The sequence below is a fragment of the Tyto alba genome, unplaced genomic scaffold, assembly GCF_018691265.1.
Source record: "Tyto alba isolate M040663 unplaced genomic scaffold, T.alba_DEE_v4.0 Super-Scaffold_30, whole genome shotgun sequence".
Taxonomy (NCBI): domain Eukaryota; kingdom Metazoa; phylum Chordata; class Aves; order Strigiformes; family Tytonidae; genus Tyto; species Tyto alba.
The window spans coordinates 1,817,690-1,836,504 of record NW_024881305.1 but is presented as its reverse complement, the minus strand read 5'-3'; the positions used below and the strand labels follow the sequence as shown (position 1 = coordinate 1,836,504).

The following is an 18,815-nucleotide window of genomic DNA, read 5'->3' as shown; positions in this document are numbered from 1 at the left end:
TTGCAGCTTTTCCTGCCTGCACCCTGCCTGCACCCTGCCCGCACCCTGCCCGCACCCTGTCTGCACCCTGCCTGCACCCTGCCTGCACCCTGCCCGCACCCTGCCCGCACCCTGCCTGCACCCTGCCTGCACCCCTGGCCTGCACCCCTGGCCTGTGCCTGCCCTGTTTGCAGCTTTTCCTGCCTGCACCCTGCCTGCACCCTGCCTGCACCCTGCCCGCACCCTGCCCGCACCCTGCCTGCACCCTGCCTGCACCCTGCCCGCACCCTGCCCGCACCCTGCCTGCACCCCTGGCCTGTGCCTGCCCTGTTTGCAGCTTTTCCTGCCTGCACCCTGCCTGCACCCTGCCCGCACCCTGCCCGCACCCTGCCTGCACCCTGCCTGCACCCTGCCTGCACCCCTGGCCTGTGCCTGCCCTGTTTGCAGCTTTTCCTGCCTGCACCCTGCCTGCACCCTGCCCGCACCCTGCCTGCACCCTGCCTGCACCCTGCCTGCACCCCTGGCCTGTGCCTGCCCTGTTTGCAGCTTTTCCTGCCTGCACCCTGCCTGCACCCTGCCCGCACCCTGCCTGCACCCTGCCTGCACCCTGCCTGCACCCCTGGCCTGTGCCTGCCCTGTTTGCAGCTTTTCCTGCCTGCACCCTGCCTGCACCCTGCCCGCACCCTGCCCGCACCCTGCCTGCACCCTGCCCGCACCCTGCCTGCACCCTGCCTGCACCCTGCCCGCACCCTGCCTGCACCCATCTCCCCTGCCTGTACCTCTGCCACCCGCATGCTTGCTGCTCCTCCCCCACCTGCTGCTCTCGCCTGCCCTCACCCTGCCCTCTCGTCCCTGTCCCCGCGGGCTGTGGGACCGTCCCGTGGGGCTGAGACACACTTTCCACCACCTGCCCCACGCCGGCAGCGCAGGATGTGGCCGACTCGCCCGCGCCAGCCGCCCTGATTCATCTCACGCCGCACGGGCGGCCGCGGCAGTGCCGTTCCCACGGCCTGGCACTGCCCTGGCACTGCCCTGCTCTGCCCCGCGCCTGTCCCCTCCTGCGTGGGGACAGGGACAGGCTCCCTGCTCTGGGGGAGGGACGGTTTTGGGGCACCAACCCCAAGGGACAACCCCTGGCCATGGCAGGGATGGGGATGGTGTCCCTGCGCTTGCCTTGCCCCCGCGTGGCACCGGGGATGGAGCCTCCACCCGGCACTGTGCCGGGCTGTGCCACGCTCTGCCAGGTGGTGCCAGGCTGTGCCATGCCATAGCACACCAGACCGTGCTGTAATCCCAATGCCATGCCGTGCCATGCTCTGCCATGCCGTGCCATCCCCTTCCACGCCACACTGCACCACCCCACGCCATGCTGTACGGTGCCACCCCACCCCACCCAGTGCTGTCCCAGACCATGCCATACCACTCCATACCATGCCATACTGTGCCACACCATACCATACCATACCATACCATACCATACCATACCATACCATACCATACCATGCCATACCATGCCATACCACGCCATACCATGCCATACCATACTATACCATGCCATATTGTGCCATACCATGCCATACCATACCATGCCATACCACTCCATACTGTGCCATATCATGTCATGCCACCCCGTGCCATGTCATACTGTGCCATACTGTGCCATACAATGCCATACCATGCCATACTGTGCCACACCTTACCATACCACGCCATGCCATACCATGCCATCTCACACTGCCATACAATGCCATACCATACCATACCATACCACGCCATGCCATGCCATACCATGCCAGGATATACTGTGCCATCTCATACCATGCTAATCTGTGCCATGCCATGCTGTGCCATGACATGCCATACCATACCCTGCCATCTCATACCCTGCCATGCCATACCATGCCATACTGTGCCGTACCATGCCATACTGTGCCGTACCATGCCACAGCATGCCACGCCACACTCTTCCCTGCCATCCTGCGCCACCCCACACCGTACCCGGCCACGCTGCGCGGTGCTGTGCCGGGCAGGTGCTCAGGCCCTCGCCGCTGCCGCTGTCGCCGTCGCGGGGCGGAGGCCGGGGCGCGTGGGGCGGCGTGGGGCGGCGTGGGGCGGCGTGGGGCGGCGTGGGGCGCGGGTGCTGCCGGCGGCGGCGGCCGGGGAAGGTGTTGCTCACCCGCTCCTCCCCTCCACCTCAAGTCAAAACACGTCCCCGTGTCCCGGGCGCAGCAGAGCCGGCAGCGGCGGCGAGCGCCCAGGTAAGGCATCGCCTCCCGGCCCCGCTGCGGAACCCCCCCCTCCGGGACCACCTCCCCCCCCCACCTTTCCCTGCCTCAGTTTCCCCAAGCCGCTCCACGTCCCGCTGGGGGGAAACTGAGGCACGGCAGGCGCGAAACCAATGCAAAAACAAAGGTGGGGAAACCCCCCCTGCCGCGCTCCCACCCACTGCCCCCCACCACCGGCAAGAGCAGGGGGGTGCCGGGGTGCCCGGGGGGAGCCGCTTTCCCAGGGCTGGCGGCCGCCCCCACCCCAGGAGCCGCCTCCAGCCCAGACGGTAAAGAAAATCAAAACTGGGAGAGGCGCCCAGTGAAACCAGCTGGGGCAGGAGTGAGGGCCCCCCCGGCTCCCCCTCCCCCCCCCAGACGCACCCCGACCACCTTTGCCCCCGGGATGGGTCTCGTCCAGGCAACCCTGGCTGCCACGCACGTGTTTGCACACCTTTGTTTATCGTAGGACCTACAAGAAGGCAGGCAAAGCAAACACGGCCTCGCCTTCCTCCCCCGGCCGCCATCGCTGGAGCCGGCGGCCGGGAAGGACGGGGGTGATGCTGAGGGCTGGGGGGGGCTGGGGGGGGGGGGGGTGCACCCATGGGTGATGCCCGGGGGATGGCGTGGGGACAAGGCGTCTCCCCGCTGTCGCCCGTAGGGTCCCGTCCCGGCATGGGGGAGGTGAGCGACACCGACAGTGGGATCATGCTGCATTCGGGTGAGCACTGAGGGGGGTGTGTGCCTGTTATTTTTGGGGTGGGGGTGGTCTTGGGGTGCTCCCATCCCCCCACATGTGCTCATATAGATGTGCCCCCCCCCCCCCCCTCCCCGGGCTGAGAACGGGGCACTTCACCGCATGGGGTGGCCCTGGGGACACACAAAAGCTCCTTGAAGGGTGTGTGTGTGTGTGTGTGTTGGGGAAATGGGGGTTTCCCTGGTTTCGATGGGGGGGGGGGCACCCAAGCGTGGTGGCGGGGGGGGGGTGGGGGGGGGGGCGCCTGGTCTGGCGTTGACTCAGCCAGGTTTCACTCGGGGATGGCTGAGTCAGGGCGAAACCTTCCCCGTGTGTTTGTGCTCCCCCCCCCCCCGCACTGGGAAATCACGGCTGCCCCCCGGGGGAGCTGGAGCACCCATGGGTGCTGCTGGGGGTGGGTCACAGCTGCTTTTTGGGGGTTGAGGGGGGCAACCGAGGCAGGGAGGCTGGGGGAAGTGGCGCGGGGCGGGGGGGGGGGTCTGGGCGCATCTCAGCAGGCGTCTGCCCGCCCGTCCCTCCGTCCGTCCGTCCGTCCGTCCGTCCCCAGGCCCCGACAGCCCCGTGTCGCCCCTGAAGGCGCGGGCGCAGGCAGGGCGCAGGCAGCAGCAGGCGTTGGAGGCCCGGCTGGAGGGCTGCGTGCAGGAGCTGCAGCGGCTCTGCCTGCGCGAGGCGGTGAGCAGGGCCGGGGGGAAACACACACACACACACACACACACAAATGCACCCCCTCTGCCCGACACCCCCCCGACCTCCCCAGCAGCGGCTCAGTGTCCCCGCGATGTCCCCAGGAGCTGACGGGGACGCTGCCCCGCGAGTACCCCCTGAAAGCTGGCGAGAAGCCCCCCAAGGTCCGGCGCAGGATCGGTGCTGCCTTCAAGCTGGATGAGACCCTCGTCCTGCGCGGGGCGGTGAGGAGGGAGGGGGGGGGGTCCCCGGGGTGCAAGCGGGGGGGTGTGTGTGTGTGTGGGATCCCTGGGTCGGGCGGTGGGGACCCCTCTCCATCCCCTGCTGGGGATGCTCAAGCGTCACCCGGCGAGGTCACCGTCCCACGGGAGGAATTCATATCCCCGCTCCGCGAGCCAGCGGGCACGCGGGGTGGGTGGCAGCGGGTGGTGGGATGCTGAGCGTGTGTGTGTGTGTGTGTGTGTGTGTGTCCCACCCCCCCAACTCTGTCCCCAGGACCCACTGAGCGCCCTGGAGCGGGACCTGGCGCTGCAGCTGCAGATCGCCAAGGCCGCCCGGCGCCTCTGCCGCGAGGAGAACATCAGCAAGCGGCTCCGCAAGCGGCGGCAGACGGCGGCTCTGCTGGAGGAGCAGAAGCTGAAGGACCTGGAGAACGTCCTCAACCAGCGCCGGCTCCTGGCTGGCCACCGGCCGCTGCCCGCCGGCGGTGGAACCGGTGCTGCCGAGGGTGAGCCCCCCGCTCCCCGCTCCCCGCCTGCTGATGGCACGTTTTGGGGGGGGGGGTGGGGGTGGGGGGATGCTGGAGGTCAGAAATGGGTGCAGCTTGGTTGCGTGTCCCTGGGGAAGGCACCCCGATATGCCAGCCCTGAAGCGTGCACCCCCCAACCCCCCAAACCCCGTGACCGCATCCCGCTGGATGCACCCCGACATGCCATCCCCAGCGAATGCGCCCCAGTTCCCTATCCCTGGTGAATACACCCCCCCTGCATGCACCCCAATCCACCCCGATCTCCCATCCCTGATGAACGCACCCCCAGTCCTCCATCCCCGGTGCATGCACCCCAATATGCCATCCCTGGTCAATGCCCCCCAGACCTCCATCCCTGGTGAATGCAACTCCCTGGGTGCACCCCTACATGCCGTCCCTGGTGCGTGCCCCCCCAGTATGCTCTCCCTGTGAATGCACCCCAATCCCCCTCCCTCAGTGAAAGCACCCCGATACACTCTGCCTGACGGATGCGCCCTGGTGAACACACCCCAATACTTCATGCCTGTTGAACACACTCTCATGAGTGCACCCTGATACATGATTCCCAGTGAATGCACCCCAAAACTTCATCCCCGGTGATTGCACCCTGCTATGCCGCCCCCGATGATTGTACCCCCACGAATGCCCCCCAATACTTCATCCCTGGTACTTGCACCCTTGTGAATGCACCCCAAAACTTCATCCCCAGTGCGTGCACCCTGATACGTCACCCCTGCTGATTGTACCCCATGACTGCCCCCCCTCCCCCCCCCCAGCCCTGATCTGCCATCCCCCAGCGAGTGCACCCCGACAAGTGGCAGGATTTGGCTTGGCTGCCGTGTCCCCACCGAGGTGGCAGCAGGTCCCCGCTTGCCCCCGCACGTGCCTCTATCCCCGCCGCCCTCCCATCACCCCCCCCCCCACCTCAAGGATCGGGGACACGGTGGCGGTGGCTCCTTCCCTCCTGGTACCCCCAAACCTGCCCGGCACCCCTCCTCCTGCCCGGCCTGGGCAGGCTGGGAGCTGCCCGCAGTGCTCGGCAAAGCCGGCCCGGCCGGTACCGCCACCGTCCCGGAGCGTGTCGGGACAGGCGGCGTGGGAGAGGGGGAGCGGAGGCCTGCGGGGACGCGCTGGGTGGCGGCGGGTGCCGTGGGAGCATTTTGGCACCCAACGGCGGCCCCGGCACCGTTCTCACCCGGTCCCTGTCCCACAGAGCTCAGCGCCTCTGACGAGAGCTCCCTGTCGGACGCCGTCCTGCTGGAGGAGGGTAAGGGGGCTGCGGGGATTGGGGAGGGGGGTGTTGCTGCCCACCCCCCCCCCCCCCCCCCGCCGTGTCCCCTCCATCCCAACCCTCCGTCTGTCCCACAGAGGAGACGCAGCTGCTGGGACCTGCCTCCCCGCGGGGGTCCCCGTCCCCCAAGGAGCCCACTGAGGAGGAGGGGTTGGGGTCCCCGCCAGCCCCTCCCAGCCCCTGGCGGGAGACCAGCCTCGACAGACCCTACGAGAAGACCAAAAAACCCAGCGTCGACCCCCGGGATGGGGAAACCCGGGGCTCCCGGTGCTACCCCGGGGCCCCGCCGGCCACCCCCGCTGCGCCTGGCAGCCCCGACCCCGCGGCCTCGCCGGCGGCCAGGGCAGGGGACGTCCCTCCCTACCGCTTCGTCCCCATCAGGACCCTGGTGCTGTGCCGGCAGACAGGCTCCAGCGCTCCCAGCACCCCGGAGCCATCGGGCCGGCGGGGACAGTCCCAGTCCCTGAGGTATGTCCTGTGTGTGGGGAGGGGGGACAAGGGCTTCTGCAGGGGAGGACGGAGATAACCCCAAGGAGAGGCTGGGGATAAGACTATGGGGAGGATGGAGATAACCCTAGAGGAAGGTTGGAGCTAATCCTATGGGGAAGTTGGAGATAACCCCATGGGGAGGTTGGGGATAACCCCATGGGGAGGTTGGGGATAACCCCATGGGGAGGTTGGGGATAGCCCTATAGGGAGGTTTGAGATAACTCTATGCAGAGGTTGGGGATAACCCCATGGGGGAGGTTGGAGCTAATCCTATGTGGATGTTGTGGGATAACCCTATGGGGAGGTTGGGGATAACCCTATAGGGAAGTTGGAGTTAACCCCACGAGGAGGTTGGAGATAAACCTATGGGGAGGTTGGAGCTAATCCTATGGGGAGGTTGGGGATAACCCCATAGGGAAGTTGGAGGTATCCCCCTGGGGAGGATGGAGCTAACCCTATAGGGAGGATGAACATAAATCCATGGGGAGGAGGGTGGATCTAACCCCATGGGGAGGTTGCACCCTGCCCCCATGGGGTGCTCAGCCCCCCCGTGCCCCCCGGACCCCCTTTCCCCCAGCTCGCCCCGACTTTCGGGCGGGCGGCGAGGGGCAGGGTCCGTCTGCAGCCGCAGCCCTGGTGCCCGCAGGGTGGAGGCGTGCTGGCAGCCCGGCGAGCCGCGGGGCCGCAGTGCCGTACCCCGCCGGCGCCCCACGTACTACACGGTGACGGTGCCCACCTCCTGCATCCCGGCCCCCGGCCCCGCTTGCCGCTCCGGCTCCGACGACAGCATCTCCGACCTCTCCAGCATCTCCCACGCCACCTCCCCGGGCAGCAGCAGCCCCGACGTCTCCTTCCCACGCCCCCCGGTCCAGCAGCCCCTCGTCGAACCCAGTTATTACCCCCGGGGTGCTCACCGGTTCCTGCCACCCGCCGGCCCCCCGGCTTTCCTCTACGAGCAGGATCTGGCCCCGTTACGCTACCAACGCCTGGTGCCCTCGCACAGCCGCATCGTGCGCACCCCCTCGCTCAAGGACTACGCGCCAGCGGGGGGCCGGGGGCTCTCCAAGGCGGCCGTGACCGAGGAGCTCAAGTCGTGGCACCAGCGCGCCCGCCTGCGGGGTGCCCGTCCCCACTCCCTCGACCGACAAGGGGCCTTTCAGGGACCCCATGGTGGGACCACCAGGGACGTGCCCGTCACCCGTGGAGTCCTGCCGCGGGCTCAGGTAGGGTCTGGGGACCAGCTGGTGCAGGGACATGGGAGAGCGGGGGGGCACTGCTGTGCCCGTCCCCATATGGGGACCCCCTGGGTGCTGCCCTGCGGGTGGCTGGGTGACATGAGTTGTCACCCTGAGGTGGTTCAGGGACAAGGGGCTCTGGTGGGGTCCTATGAGGGTCCCCAGAGCAGGAGTGGGGTCCTGAGGGGGTCCATGGGGAAGAATTGGGGTCCCATGAGGGTTCTTGGGGCAGGACTGAGATCCAGTGAAGGTCCCTGGGGCAAGGACCAAGGTCGCAAGGGGGTCTTGGGGACAGGATCAAGGTCCTTCTGGGTCCTTTGGGGCAGGATCAGGTCCCTCTGAGGGTCCCTCTGGGCAGGTCCAGGGTCCCACAGGCCCGGCCTGGGGTCCCATGGGAGTCCCTGGGGCAGAAGCAGGATCCTAAGGGGGCTCCTGGGGCAGGACCAGGGTCCTGAGTGGGTCCTAGGGGGAGGGTTGGGGTCCCAAGGAGATCCCAGAGGAAGAATTTGGGCCCAATGAGGGTCCCTTGGGGCAAGAGCGGGCACCCCCCAGGGTCCCTGGAACAGGACCGGTGAAAGTCCCTTGGGAGAGGATCGGGTCCTAAGGGGGTCCCTGGGACAGGCCCAGGGTCCCAGAAGGGTCCCTAGGGCAGGATTGGGGTCCTGAGGGGGTCTCGCAGGCAGGACCAGGGTCTTGTGAGGGTCTTGGCCACAGGACCGTGGTCCCTCAAGGTCCTTTGGGGCAGGATGGGGACCCTCTGAGGGTCCCTCTGGGCAGGTCCTGAGTCCCATGAGCAGCACCCGGGTTCCCATGTGGGTCCCTAGGGCAGCACTGGGGTCCCCCTGGGCTAGGGGGGATCCTGCAGACATTTTGGGGGTCCCACCAGGACGGGTGCATGCAGTGCCGGGACGGCCGGTACCCGTGGCACAACCGGGGCCCACGCTGGGCAAGTGGGGACCTGCAGCCGTGCCCCCGCAAAACCCCACCCCCGAACCCCCGCCGTGGGACGTGCACCCTGGGGGGGGGCTGCCCCGGCGCAGGGCGGGGTGCCAGCACCCACGGGCTTCTCCCACGCAGGCGCCCCCAATCCACGTCCTGCGGCGCTCCCCGGACGGCGTGCCCGTGCAGGTCTACGTGCCTGAGAACGGCGAGATCGTCACACAAGTGTAAGCGTGGACACCCCCCCCCCCCCCCCCAACCTCCCCAAGCCCCCCTCCACCAACCCCCGGGGGGGGGGGGCCACAGCCTGGCTGGCCCAGGGACAGTGGAGACAAGGGTGCCTCACCTCCCCACCCCAGCGTGGCGACACGGGTGGGAGGTGCAGCCCCCCCCTCAAGCACCCCTGGGGTGCGTGGGGATGGGATGGCGTGGCTGGGGCTGGCCCCCCCACCCCCCCACCCCACCCCGTGTCCCCTCACTGTCACCGTGACCCCGACACTGATGATGACACCGCGATCCTCGATTCGGGTCTCTAATAAACATAGTTGTTGGGGTGCTCCTGTCCTCTCCAGCCCCTCAGGACGCGTCACCTCCACACCCAGCTCTGTCCCCTGCCCGCGTCCCCCAACCCCTGAATCCAGTGCTGGGTTGGCAGGGTCAGGATCGGGCCCCGGGGGGCCAGCTGTGCCCCTGTGGGCTTGGGATGGTGATGGGGTGCCCCCCGGCACCCAGTGAGCCCTTGGCCTGGCTGGGATGGGGGGGGCTGGGAAAAGGGGGTGATGGGGAGGGGAAGGGGTAGAGGGAAAGGATGAGGTACAGGGGTGCAGGGGAGGGATGAAGGGATGGGGAAGGGGTGCGGAGGGGTGGACAGGAGGGGTGCAGGGGAAGGGGTGCAAGGGTGGGTGAAGGGATGGGGGGGGTCCAGGGGGAGGGGAAATAAGGGGTGAAGAGGGAGGGGAAGGGGCACAGGGGAAGGGGAAATGATGGGGAGCAGGGGAGGGATGGGGGGGCAGGGGAAGGGGGAGCAGGGGCTGCGCAAGGCAGGGGTGCCGGGGGAGGGGTGCAGGGGGAGGGGAGGAAAGGGGTGCAGGGGGGAGGGGAAATAAGGGGTTCAGGGGAGGGGTGCAGGGGTGGGGAAGGAAAGGGGTGCAGGGGGAATAAGGGGTTCAAGGGGTGGGGAAATAAGGGATGCAGAGGCGGGGAAACAGGGGGTGCCGGGGAGGGGTGCGGGGGTGGGGAAGGGCAGTGCGGAGGGGACGGGCCGCCCGGCGGAGTCCCCCCCTCAGCAGCCCCGGCGGCGTCACCCCCCCCGCGGCGGGGGCGGGCGGGGACCGGGGCCGGTAGCTGCGGCGGGAGGTGCCGCCGCGGGGGGGCACCGGGCAGCGACCGAGCGCCGCCGGGCTGCGGCGTCACTGCGGGCCTGCGTACCGGGGCTGCACCGGCCCCGGGGCTCCACCGGCCCCAGCACCGGCCCCGGGTTCCCCGCTGGTGCCGCAGCACCGGGATCCCACCGGCCGCAGCCCCGCCGCCCCCCGGGCCCGGTGCCCCCCCCCGCAGCCGCCGCCCCCCCCCCCCCCCGCCCCCACCAGCCCGATCCCACCCGCCTCCGGGCAGCGCTGAGCGGGGGCACCGGGCCCGGCCCCGGGATGGGGCCCGGCGGCACCGGCAGCCGCTGGCCCCTGGCCGGGACCGTGCTGGTGGCTGTGGCCGCCTCGCTGGGTAAGACACACACCGGGGGGGTGTGGGGTGTGGGGTGTGGGGGGCGTGGGGCATCGCGGCGGCGGGGGATGGACACGCGGTGCCACGTCGGGGTGGGACCCGGTGCCGTGACCGTGACCTACGGCAGCACCCGGCGCCTTTGCACGGGGGTTCGGGGGTTGCTTGCATCAACGTGTCCCCCAGGGCCCTGCCTCCCCCCCCCCCCCCCCATCTTCCTCCCCCGTACCGCACCCCAGTTGCTCCTTTCGGGGTGTCCCCGAGCGCCCCGGAGCAGCGTGCACGGAGCCGGTGGCCGCTCGAGTCGCGGGGGGTTTGGGTGCTTCCCAGGCACGCAGCCAGTGCCTCAGTTTCCCCACTTGACTCTGAGCTGCTGTGGTTCCCTTGGGCGGTGAGTGAACCCCATATGAGACCCCTGAGAAGCTACTTGGAGCCAGTGGGAAGCGAGCTGGAAGCCCCCAGGGAAGGAACCCAACCCAAGCCCGGTGGCTTCCCGGCCGCTGTCCCCAGGCCTCGTCCCAGGGTTAATTCTCGGAGCGGAGGTGGCTCTGGCCAGAAATAGAGCTGGGAGGTGTCACTGGGGCATCTGGGCGGGCGGGGGGGGGGGGGGGGGGGGGGGGGCCCTGGGGGCTTGGTGAGATGGAGCAGAGTTCCAAAGGATGTGGGGCAGGATGGAGTGGGGACAGAGGGGGACACATGGGGTGGGATGGAGCAGGATCCAGGGGAATGTGCGGCAGGATGGACTAGAGTATGGGGGCGGACATGGGGGGCAGGATGGAGTGAGATATGGGGGGCAGGATGGAGTGGGGTGCAGGGGGATGTGGGAGCAGGATGGAGCAAGGTTTGGGGGGTACGTAGGGTCAGGGTGTAGGAGGGGACATGGGAACAGGATGAAGTGGGGTGCAGGGGGGCAGGATGGAGCAGGGTATGGGGGGACATGGAGCAGGGTATGGGGGGGCATGGGGCAGGGTATGGGGAGGCATGGAGCAGGGTATGGGGGGGGCATGGGGCAGGGTATGGGGGGGCATGGGGCAGGATGGGGTGGGGTGCAGGGGGGCAGGATGGAGCAGGGTATGGGGGGACATGGGGCAGGGTATGGGGGGGCATGGGGCAGGATGAAGTGGGGTGCAGGGGGGCAGGATGGAGCAGGGTATGGGGGGTATGTAGGGTCAGGGTGTAGGAGGGGACATGGGAACAGGATGAAGTGGGGTGCAGGGGGGCAGGATGGAGCAGGGTATGGGGGGACATGGAGCAGGGTATGGGGGGGCATGGGGCAGGGTATGGGGAGGCATGGAGCAGGGTATGGGGGGGCATGGGGCAGGGTATGGGGGGGCATGGGGCAGGATGGGGTGGGGTGCAGGGGGGCAGGATGGAGCAGGGTATGGGGGGACATGGGGCAGGGTATGGGGGGGCATGGGGCAGGATGAAGTGGGGTGCAGGGGGGCAGGATGGAGCAGGGTACGGGGGGGCATGGGGCAGGATGAAGTGGGGTGCAGGGGGGCATGGAGCAGGGTATGGGGGGGCATGGGGCAGGATGGGGTGGGGTGCAGGGGGGCAGGATGGGGCAGGGTATGGGGGGGCATGGGGCAGGATGGGGTGGGGTGCAGGGGGGCAGGATGGGGCAGGGTATGGGGGGGCATGGGGCAGGATGGGGTGGGGTGCAGGGGGGCAGGATGGGGCAGGGTATGGGGGGGCATGGGGCAGGATGGGGTGGGGTACAGGGAGGGGGGGGTATATGGGGACAGAATGCAGTGGGGTACAGGCTGTTCCCCTGAGAGAGCATTTGGAGAACAGAACGAGCTGATGCTGGCACCCCGGGGGGGTGGCGGTGGCCTGAGGCCCCGGTGACAGGCGGCTCTCCCCAGCGGCGGGGGGCGAGGACTGCCTGTGGTACGTGGACAGGAACGGCTCCTGGCACCCCGGCTTCGACTGCGAGTTCTTCACCTTCTGCTGCGGCACGTGCCACCAGCGGTACTGCTGCCGCGACCCCCTGCGCCTGCTCACCGAGCGCCAGCAGCGCCACTGCCTCGCCTTCAGGTGCTGGGTGCTGGGCACGGGTGCTGAGCCTCAGCTTTGGGCGCTGGGTGCTTGCCTTTGGGTGCTGGGGCCTGGATGCTGGGTGCTGGATACAGGCTGCTGGGCGCCGGGTGCTGGACACTGGTACTGGGTGCTGGGCATTGGGTGCTTGTCACTAATACTGGGTGCTTGTCCCTAATACTGGGTGCTTGTCCCTAATACTGGGTGCTGGTCACTGGCACTGGGTGCTGGTCACTAATACTGGGTGCTGGTCACTGGCATTGGGTGCTGGGAAGTGGAACTGGGTGCTTGTCCCTAATACTGGGTGCTGGTCACTAATACTGGGTGCTGGTCACTAATACTGGGTGCTGGTCACTAATACTGGGTGCTGGTCACTGGCATTGGGTGCTGGGAAGTGGAACTGGGTGCTTGTCCCTAATACTGGGTGCTGGTCACTAATACTGGGTGCTGGTCACTAATACTGGGTGCTGGGCACTGGCACTGGGTGCTGGCACTGGGTGCTGGGCACTGGCACTGGGTGCTGGCACTGGGTGCTTGTCTGGACGTCCCTGTCCCTCTGGTGCCCAGGTAGGTGTTCCAAGGATGCCCCTCGCTGCTGGGGGCACTGGTGTGACTGGGGGTGTGGGGGGGTACACTGTGTGGGGGGGTTTGCCGGGTGCCCCCTGCCAGGCCCCGCTCCCCCACGCCCTCGCCGTGTCCCGCAGCCCCAAGACCATCGCGGGCATCGCCTCGGCCGTGGTGCTCTTCATCGCCATCGTCACCACCATCGTCTGCTGCTTCATGTGCTCCTGCTGCTACCTGTACCAGCGCCGGCAGCACCTCCGCACCCCACTGCAAGGTGGGGGGCTTGGGGTGCAGGGTGGGGGCCCGCAGGGATGGGGGGGGTGGGATGCAGGAGGAGAGGGGGGGGTATAGGAGGGGTCCTGTAGGTACAGGCGGGGTGGATTTGGGAGGGCGAGGTGGGGGGGGATGGGGGGCCAAGGTGCAGGGAGGGATTTGGGTGCTGGGGGAGGGTGCTGGAGCAGGGGCTGCTGACATCACCCCGGTGCCCACCGCCCCCCCTTTCCCCCCCCCCCCCCCTCCCTGAGGGGCACAGACACCCGCAGGCACCGCTGGGCTCTGTCCCTGTCCCCGTGCCGGGGTGCCACAACCTCCAACCTGTCTCTCCCGCAGGCCCGGAGATCCCACTGTCCAACTACCCCCCCGTGCCCCCCCCCGCCCCCTTCCCCATGGACACCAAAGCCGGCCCCATGCCCCCCCAGCCCGGCTTCGCCCCCATGGCCATGTACCCACCGGCTGGCCCCGCCGCCCAGTACCCGCTGTACCCCTCTGGCCCCCCCGGCTACAACCCCACAGGTGAGCACCAGGGCGGGGGGACACGGGACACCCCCCCCTATTCCCCAGGGGGGGGCACGGTGGCCTTACGGGGGGCTGACACACCACCCTGCTCCCCCCACAGCACCTCCACCCTACGTCCCAGCACAGCCCAGCTACCCCGGAGCCTGAGCACCCACGGGGACCCCAGCACCCTCCTCCTGCCGCCGGCCAGTGGGGCCGGGCTGGGGACCCCCATCCCCCCGCCACAGGACCGGGAGGGTGCCCCGGCCATGGCCGGATCGGGCCCTTCCCGGCCACCCCGGGGATGACCCCGTGCCAGCAGCACAGGGCGGCTCTTGTCCCGCACACTGGGCCCTTTGTGGGTGCCTCCGCCCCGGCTCCGGGTGCCAACGGCCCTGTTGCACCCATGGGGTGGGGGGTGTCCGGCGGGGGGGTCCCCTGAGGGCCGTGCATTGCTGCACCCCTGCATCCAGATTTGGCCCCCGCTCTCCCCCACCCCCTGGGGGTGGCATTAAACGATGTCTTGTGCCCCACACCCCGGTGTCGGTGTCTCTGTGGCTCTGTGCCCAGGGCGGGGGGCAGAGCCCCGTGGCCCTCCCAGGGGAGCTGTTGGGGGGGGCGGGGGGCTGTGACTTTCCCCCCCCCTTCCCCTTCCAGTCTCAGGGCTTCTCCATCCAAAAATTGGGCTGCGATGGGCAATTCCCACCAAACCGTCAGGATGAGCCCACACATGAGCGCTGCTGCCTGCCCAGTCCCCACTGCTCAAAATTGGGGCGCGAAACCGTCCCCAGCAGAATTTTGGGTCAGAAAGCAGCAAATTCAGCCCTGGGGTGGGGGGCTGTGGGCGCAAGGCCAGTTCCTCCATCCACCCCCACCCTGGTCCCGAAGCGCCAGAGCCGGGACCCGTCTCCCTTTGCATCTGGCACCGGGGGAGCGTGATTCACCCCGGCTATTTTGGACGGCTGCTTCCACATGATTCACCTCCCCGCCCCATCGCTGGGAGGGGGGTTCCAGCCACCGGATAAATTTGGAACCGCTGAGTCCACTGCTCCCGGCGGGGGAAAAGTGACACAGAGACACAGACCCCCCCCACCCTGCCCCATGGGACTGCGGGTCCCATTGCCCCCCAAAACCCCGCAGCAAGCCCAGGGAAGGGGGAAGTAGGGGGGCAGCTCTGAGTTTTATTTAAGTGGGATGGAGAGGGAGGGGGGGGAAAAAAAAAATAAAAATAAAGAAGCAAGGCGGGCACTGGGAGGGATGGGTGGGAAGTTGCTCCCAGCGCGGTCCCCGCCGGCCACGGGCGCACACAGCCAGCTGCGTGGGGGTCAGGGTTTGGGGACCGCCTGCTCCCGGAGGTAGAGGTCACGGATTTCGGCCAGGCTGCGGCTGAGGCCGCCCAGCGCCTGGGCGATGACGCGCAGGACGGAGGTGGTCTCCCGGCGGCTCTCGGCGTACTCCCGTCGGAACGCTCGCATCTCCTGCACCAGCCGTTCGTTCGACTGGACGATGCGTTTTTCGGCCGGGGTGAGCTGGGGGCAGTCGGGCGCCCCGTCCGACAGCCCCGTCGTGCCGGGGAGTCCCGGTTCGCCTGTGCCGCAGTTATTGAGATGCTCGGCCTCTTGCTCGAAGAGGATGCTCGGGAAATCGGAGCCCAGCGGCTCCTGCTGCCCGCCCAGGTTGCCGAGGGAGAGTTCGGGGGGCGCGGGGTGCGGGGGGCTCCGGCTCCAGCCCTCGCACAGCTCGCCGGGCGGGCGGATGCCGGGGCGGGGGAGCCGGCGCTCGGCGCCGCGGCCGGGGATGCTGTCGGCAGCCGGGCCATGGAAGGGCTCAGTCTTCACCTCCACCGGCTCCTCCTTCACCGCCTCCTCCTTGACGCCTGCGGGACAGAGGGAGAGCGTGGGGCAGCTGGCGGGACCCCCCGCACCCCACAGACCGAGCGACCCACCCCCCTTTTGCCTCTGCTTCCTCTCTCCCAGTTTCCCTTGTCCCCATCCCTGTACTCCCATGTCCCCTCTCCTGGTCCCATCTATACATACATATCCCCATCACCCCACGTCCTTCATCGTGGTCCAGCTCCATCCCATGTCGCTTGTCCCTCTCCTGGTCCCAGTACTCCCATATCCCTGTCCTGAATGTGATACCCCATGTCCCTGCATGGCCCCATCCTGGTCCCCCCCATGTCCCTTGTCCCTGTCCTGGTCCTGCCCATGTCACTGTCCCAATCCCATCATGTCCCTCTCCTGTTCCCAGCCCCCTCTTATCCCTGTCCTGATCCCAGTATCCCCTGTCCCTTGTCCCTGTCCTAATCCCAGTGGCCCATACCCCTGGCCTGATCTTGGTATCCTCCTGTCCCAATCCCAGTGCTGCTGTTCCTTGTCCCACCCTGGTCCATGTCCTTCCCTGTCCCAGCCCCACTGTCCCCATCCCTGTCCAGCTCTCAATCCCCTTCTGTTGCTGTCCCAGTGCCAGTTCCCTGTCCTGGTCCCCTGCCCCAGTGTGCTGTCCCTTGTCCCTGTCCTGATTCCAGTGCCTCCTGTCCCTGGCCAGATCCTGGTATCCTCCTGTTCTGGTCCCAGTGTCTCTGTTGCTGTCCCAGTCTCCTGTGTCTCTGTCCTGGTCCTCCCATGTCCTTATCCCTGGTCCCCCCCCCACCGCTGTCCCCCCACATCCTGTCCCTCATGTCACTGTCCTTCTCCCCTGTGTTTATGTCCCCTCCATGTCCCTCTCCCGATCTCCCCAGTCCCAGTCCCTCCATGCACCTGTCCTGGTCCCAGTGTCCTGGTCCCGGTTTCTGCCAAATCCCGGTCCCAGTCGCGGTCCCCTCACGTCTGTGTCTCCATTCCAGTCCCCCCACATCCCTGCCCTGTTCCCCTGTTTCTGCGTCTCTGTCCTGGTTCCCCCTGTCCCTGCCCCAGTTCCTCCATGCACATGTCCTGGTCCCAGCAACCCCACGTCCCTGTCCCCCCACATCCCTGTCCCAGTCCTCCATATCCCCGCCCTGGGCCCCCAGGTCCCGGTCCCCCTGCATCCTGGTCCCCTGTGTCTGTGTCCTGGTCCCCCCATGTCCCAGTCCTTGTACCCCATGTCCCAGTCTCCCCACAAACCTGTCCTAGTCCTAGTGTCCCCATGTCCCCTGTATCCCCACTCCAGTCCTCCACGTCCCTGCCTTGGTCTCCTGTATCCATATCCTGGTCCCCCATGTCATGGTCCTAGTGTCTCTGTCCTGGTCCTGATCCCGTGTCCCTGTCCCAGTCCCTCCACACACCTGTCCTGGTCCCAGTGCCTTGGTCCTGGTCCCCTCCCACCGTGGTCCTGGTCCCCTGTGTCCCTGTCGCTGTACCTCCATGCACTTGTCCTGGTCCCCCATGTCCTGGTCCCAGTGCCCCCGTGTCTCTGTCCTGGTCACCCCACGTCCTGGTCCTGGTCCCAGTGTCCCCATGTTCCTGCTCCAGTCCCTCCACATCCCTGTCCTGTTCTCTTGCACCCATGTCCTGGTGTCCCCACATCCTGATCCTGGTCCCCCGTGTCCCTGCCCCTGTCCCTCCACGCTCCCATTCTGGTCCCAGCATCTCCGTGTCTCTGCCCCAGTCTCCCGTGTCCCTGTCCTGGTCTCCCTTGTCCGTGTCCTGGTCCCCTGTGTCCGTGTCTGGACCCCCCCACGCCCCTGTCCCGGTCCCCCCCCTGTCCCTTGTCCCGGTCCCCTTTGCCCCTGTTCCAGCCCCTCGTGTCCAAGCCCGGGCCGCCCCCACGCCCCTGTCTCGGTCCCCCGTGTCCATGTCTTGCTCTCCCCCCCGTCCCTGTCCCTGTCCCGGCCCCCCCACGCCCCTGTCCCGGCCTCCCCACGCCCCTGTCTCGGTCCCCCGTGTCCATGTCTTGCTCTCCCCCCCCATCCCTGTCCCTGTCCCGGCCCCCCCACGCCCCTGTCTCGGTCCCCCGTGTCCATGTCTTGCTCTCCCCCCCGTCCCTGTCCCTGTCCCGGCCCCCCCACACCCCTGTCCCGGCCCCCCCACGCCCCTGTCTCGGTCCCCCGTGTCCATGTCTTGCTCTCCCCCCCATCCCTGTCCCTGTCCCGGCCCCCCCACACCCCTGTCCCGGCCCCCCCACGCCCCTGTCTCGGTCCCCCGTGTCCATGTCTTGCTCTCCCCCCCGTCCCTGTCCCTGTCCCGGCCCCCCCACGCCCCTGTCTCGGTCCCCCGTGTCCATGTCTTGCTCTCCCCCCCATCCCTGTCCCTGTCCCGGCCCCCCCACACCCCTGTCCCGGCCCCCCCACGCCCCTGTCTCGGTCCCCCGTGTCCATGTCTTGCTCTCCCCCCCGTCCCTGTCCCTGTCCCGGCCCCCCCACGCCCCTGTCTCGGTCCCCCGTGTCCATGTCTTGCTCTCCCCCCCATCCCTGTCCCTGTCCCGGCCCCCCCACACCCCTGTCCCGGCCCCCCCACGCCCCTGTCTCGGTCCCCCGTGTCCATGTCTTGCTCTCCCCCCGTCCCTGTCCCGGTCCCCCGTGTCCGTGTCCCTCTCCCCACCCCGCGCACCCACCGTGCGGTGCCACCACCTCGACGCTGAGCGCCGGCGGGTCGGTGCCGGCGGGGCCGCGCTGTCCCCAACCGGGAGCGGGCCCGGGGCCGAGCTCCGGCGGGCCCGGCCCGGAACCGTTCCCGTTCCCGCTCCCGCTCCCGTTGCCGTTGCCGTTCCCGGCTCTACCGGCGGGCCGGGCGGCCGGCCCCTGCCTCTCCTGCCGGTGCCGGGTGATTTTATCGTTGGCCCGGCGGCGCAGCCCCCGCCACCGGTTTTTCACCTCGCCGATGTCGCGCTGGTTGCGGCCGGCGGCGTTGATCTTGTTGGTGATGCGCCACCAGATCTTCTGCTTCTCGTAGGCGTTGACGGTGCTGGCGGCGGCGCCGAAGAGCAGCTGCTCGTACTTGAGCACCTCGCTCATCAGGATGTCGATCTCCTGCAGCGTGAAGTTCGGCTTCCGCTTCAGCAGCCCCCGCCGCGCCCCGCCGCCGCCGCCGCCGCCGCCCGCCGCCATGCTCGCCGCCGCCGCCGCCGCCTCCTCATGGCGCCGCCCCGCCGCCCATCGCCCCGCCGCCGCGCCTTTTGTCCCGCGATACCGACCGCCGAGCCGAGCGGGGCCGACGGCTCCGACACCCCCCCCCCCCCCCCGCCCCGGGCTCCGTTCCCCCCCCCCCCCCCCCCCCCCCTCCTCTTCCGCGCCGCTCCGTGACGGCGGCGCCGCCCCCTGCCGGCCCCGGTTGGGTATAGCGCCCCCTGCCGACTCACGCTGGGCACGCTCCGGGGATCCGGCCGGTTCGCCGTCACCGGGGGAGCCGCTCGCTCCCGG

At 68.7% G+C, this 18,815-nt stretch overlaps 3 protein-coding genes across 4 annotated transcripts; 2 read left to right on the top strand and 1 right to left on the bottom strand.

Annotated features, from left to right (window-relative positions):
• The first annotated feature begins 2,198 nt into the window (after positions 1-2,198).
• Positions 2,199-8,941, top strand: INAVA (innate immunity activator). 2 transcript variants are annotated; one of them, XM_042800208.1, is made up of 9 exons: positions 2,199-2,237; positions 2,905-2,964; positions 3,548-3,672; positions 3,789-3,908; positions 4,180-4,411; positions 5,646-5,699; positions 5,801-6,191; positions 6,859-7,435; positions 8,525-8,941. In XM_042800208.1, the coding sequence occupies exons 2-9, from the start codon at positions 2,919-2,921 to the stop codon at positions 8,615-8,617; spliced, it is 1,638 nt and encodes a 545-aa protein (XP_042656142.1). In that variant the 5' UTR covers positions 2,199-2,237; positions 2,905-2,918; the 3' UTR covers positions 8,618-8,941. The 2 variants fall into 2 exon arrangements, with proteins under 2 accessions (XP_042656142.1, XP_042656143.1); XM_042800209.1 differs by having other exon boundaries at positions 2,221-2,237; positions 2,881-2,964.
• A 728-nt stretch (positions 8,942-9,669) lies between these two features.
• SHISA4 (shisa family member 4) lies at positions 9,670-14,012 on the top strand. Its single transcript, XM_042800221.1, has 5 exons — positions 9,670-10,105; positions 11,968-12,139; positions 12,844-12,977; positions 13,313-13,495; positions 13,599-14,012. The coding sequence occupies exons 1-5, from the start codon at positions 10,033-10,035 to the stop codon at positions 13,643-13,645; spliced, it is 609 nt and encodes a 202-aa protein (XP_042656155.1). The 5' UTR covers positions 9,670-10,032; the 3' UTR covers positions 13,646-14,012.
• Positions 14,013-14,638: 626 nt separating this feature from the next.
• On the bottom strand, positions 14,639-18,540 carry LOC122154090 (myb-related transcription factor, partner of profilin-like). Its single transcript, XM_042800028.1, has 2 exons — positions 18,011-18,540; positions 14,639-15,353 (listed from the first exon to the last, which is right to left on the bottom strand). Exons 1-2 carry the CDS (start codon positions 18,501-18,503, stop codon positions 14,803-14,805), a joined length of 1,044 nt encoding a protein of 347 aa, XP_042655962.1. The 5' UTR covers positions 18,504-18,540; the 3' UTR covers positions 14,639-14,802.
• Between the last annotated feature and the right edge of the window lie 275 nt (positions 18,541-18,815).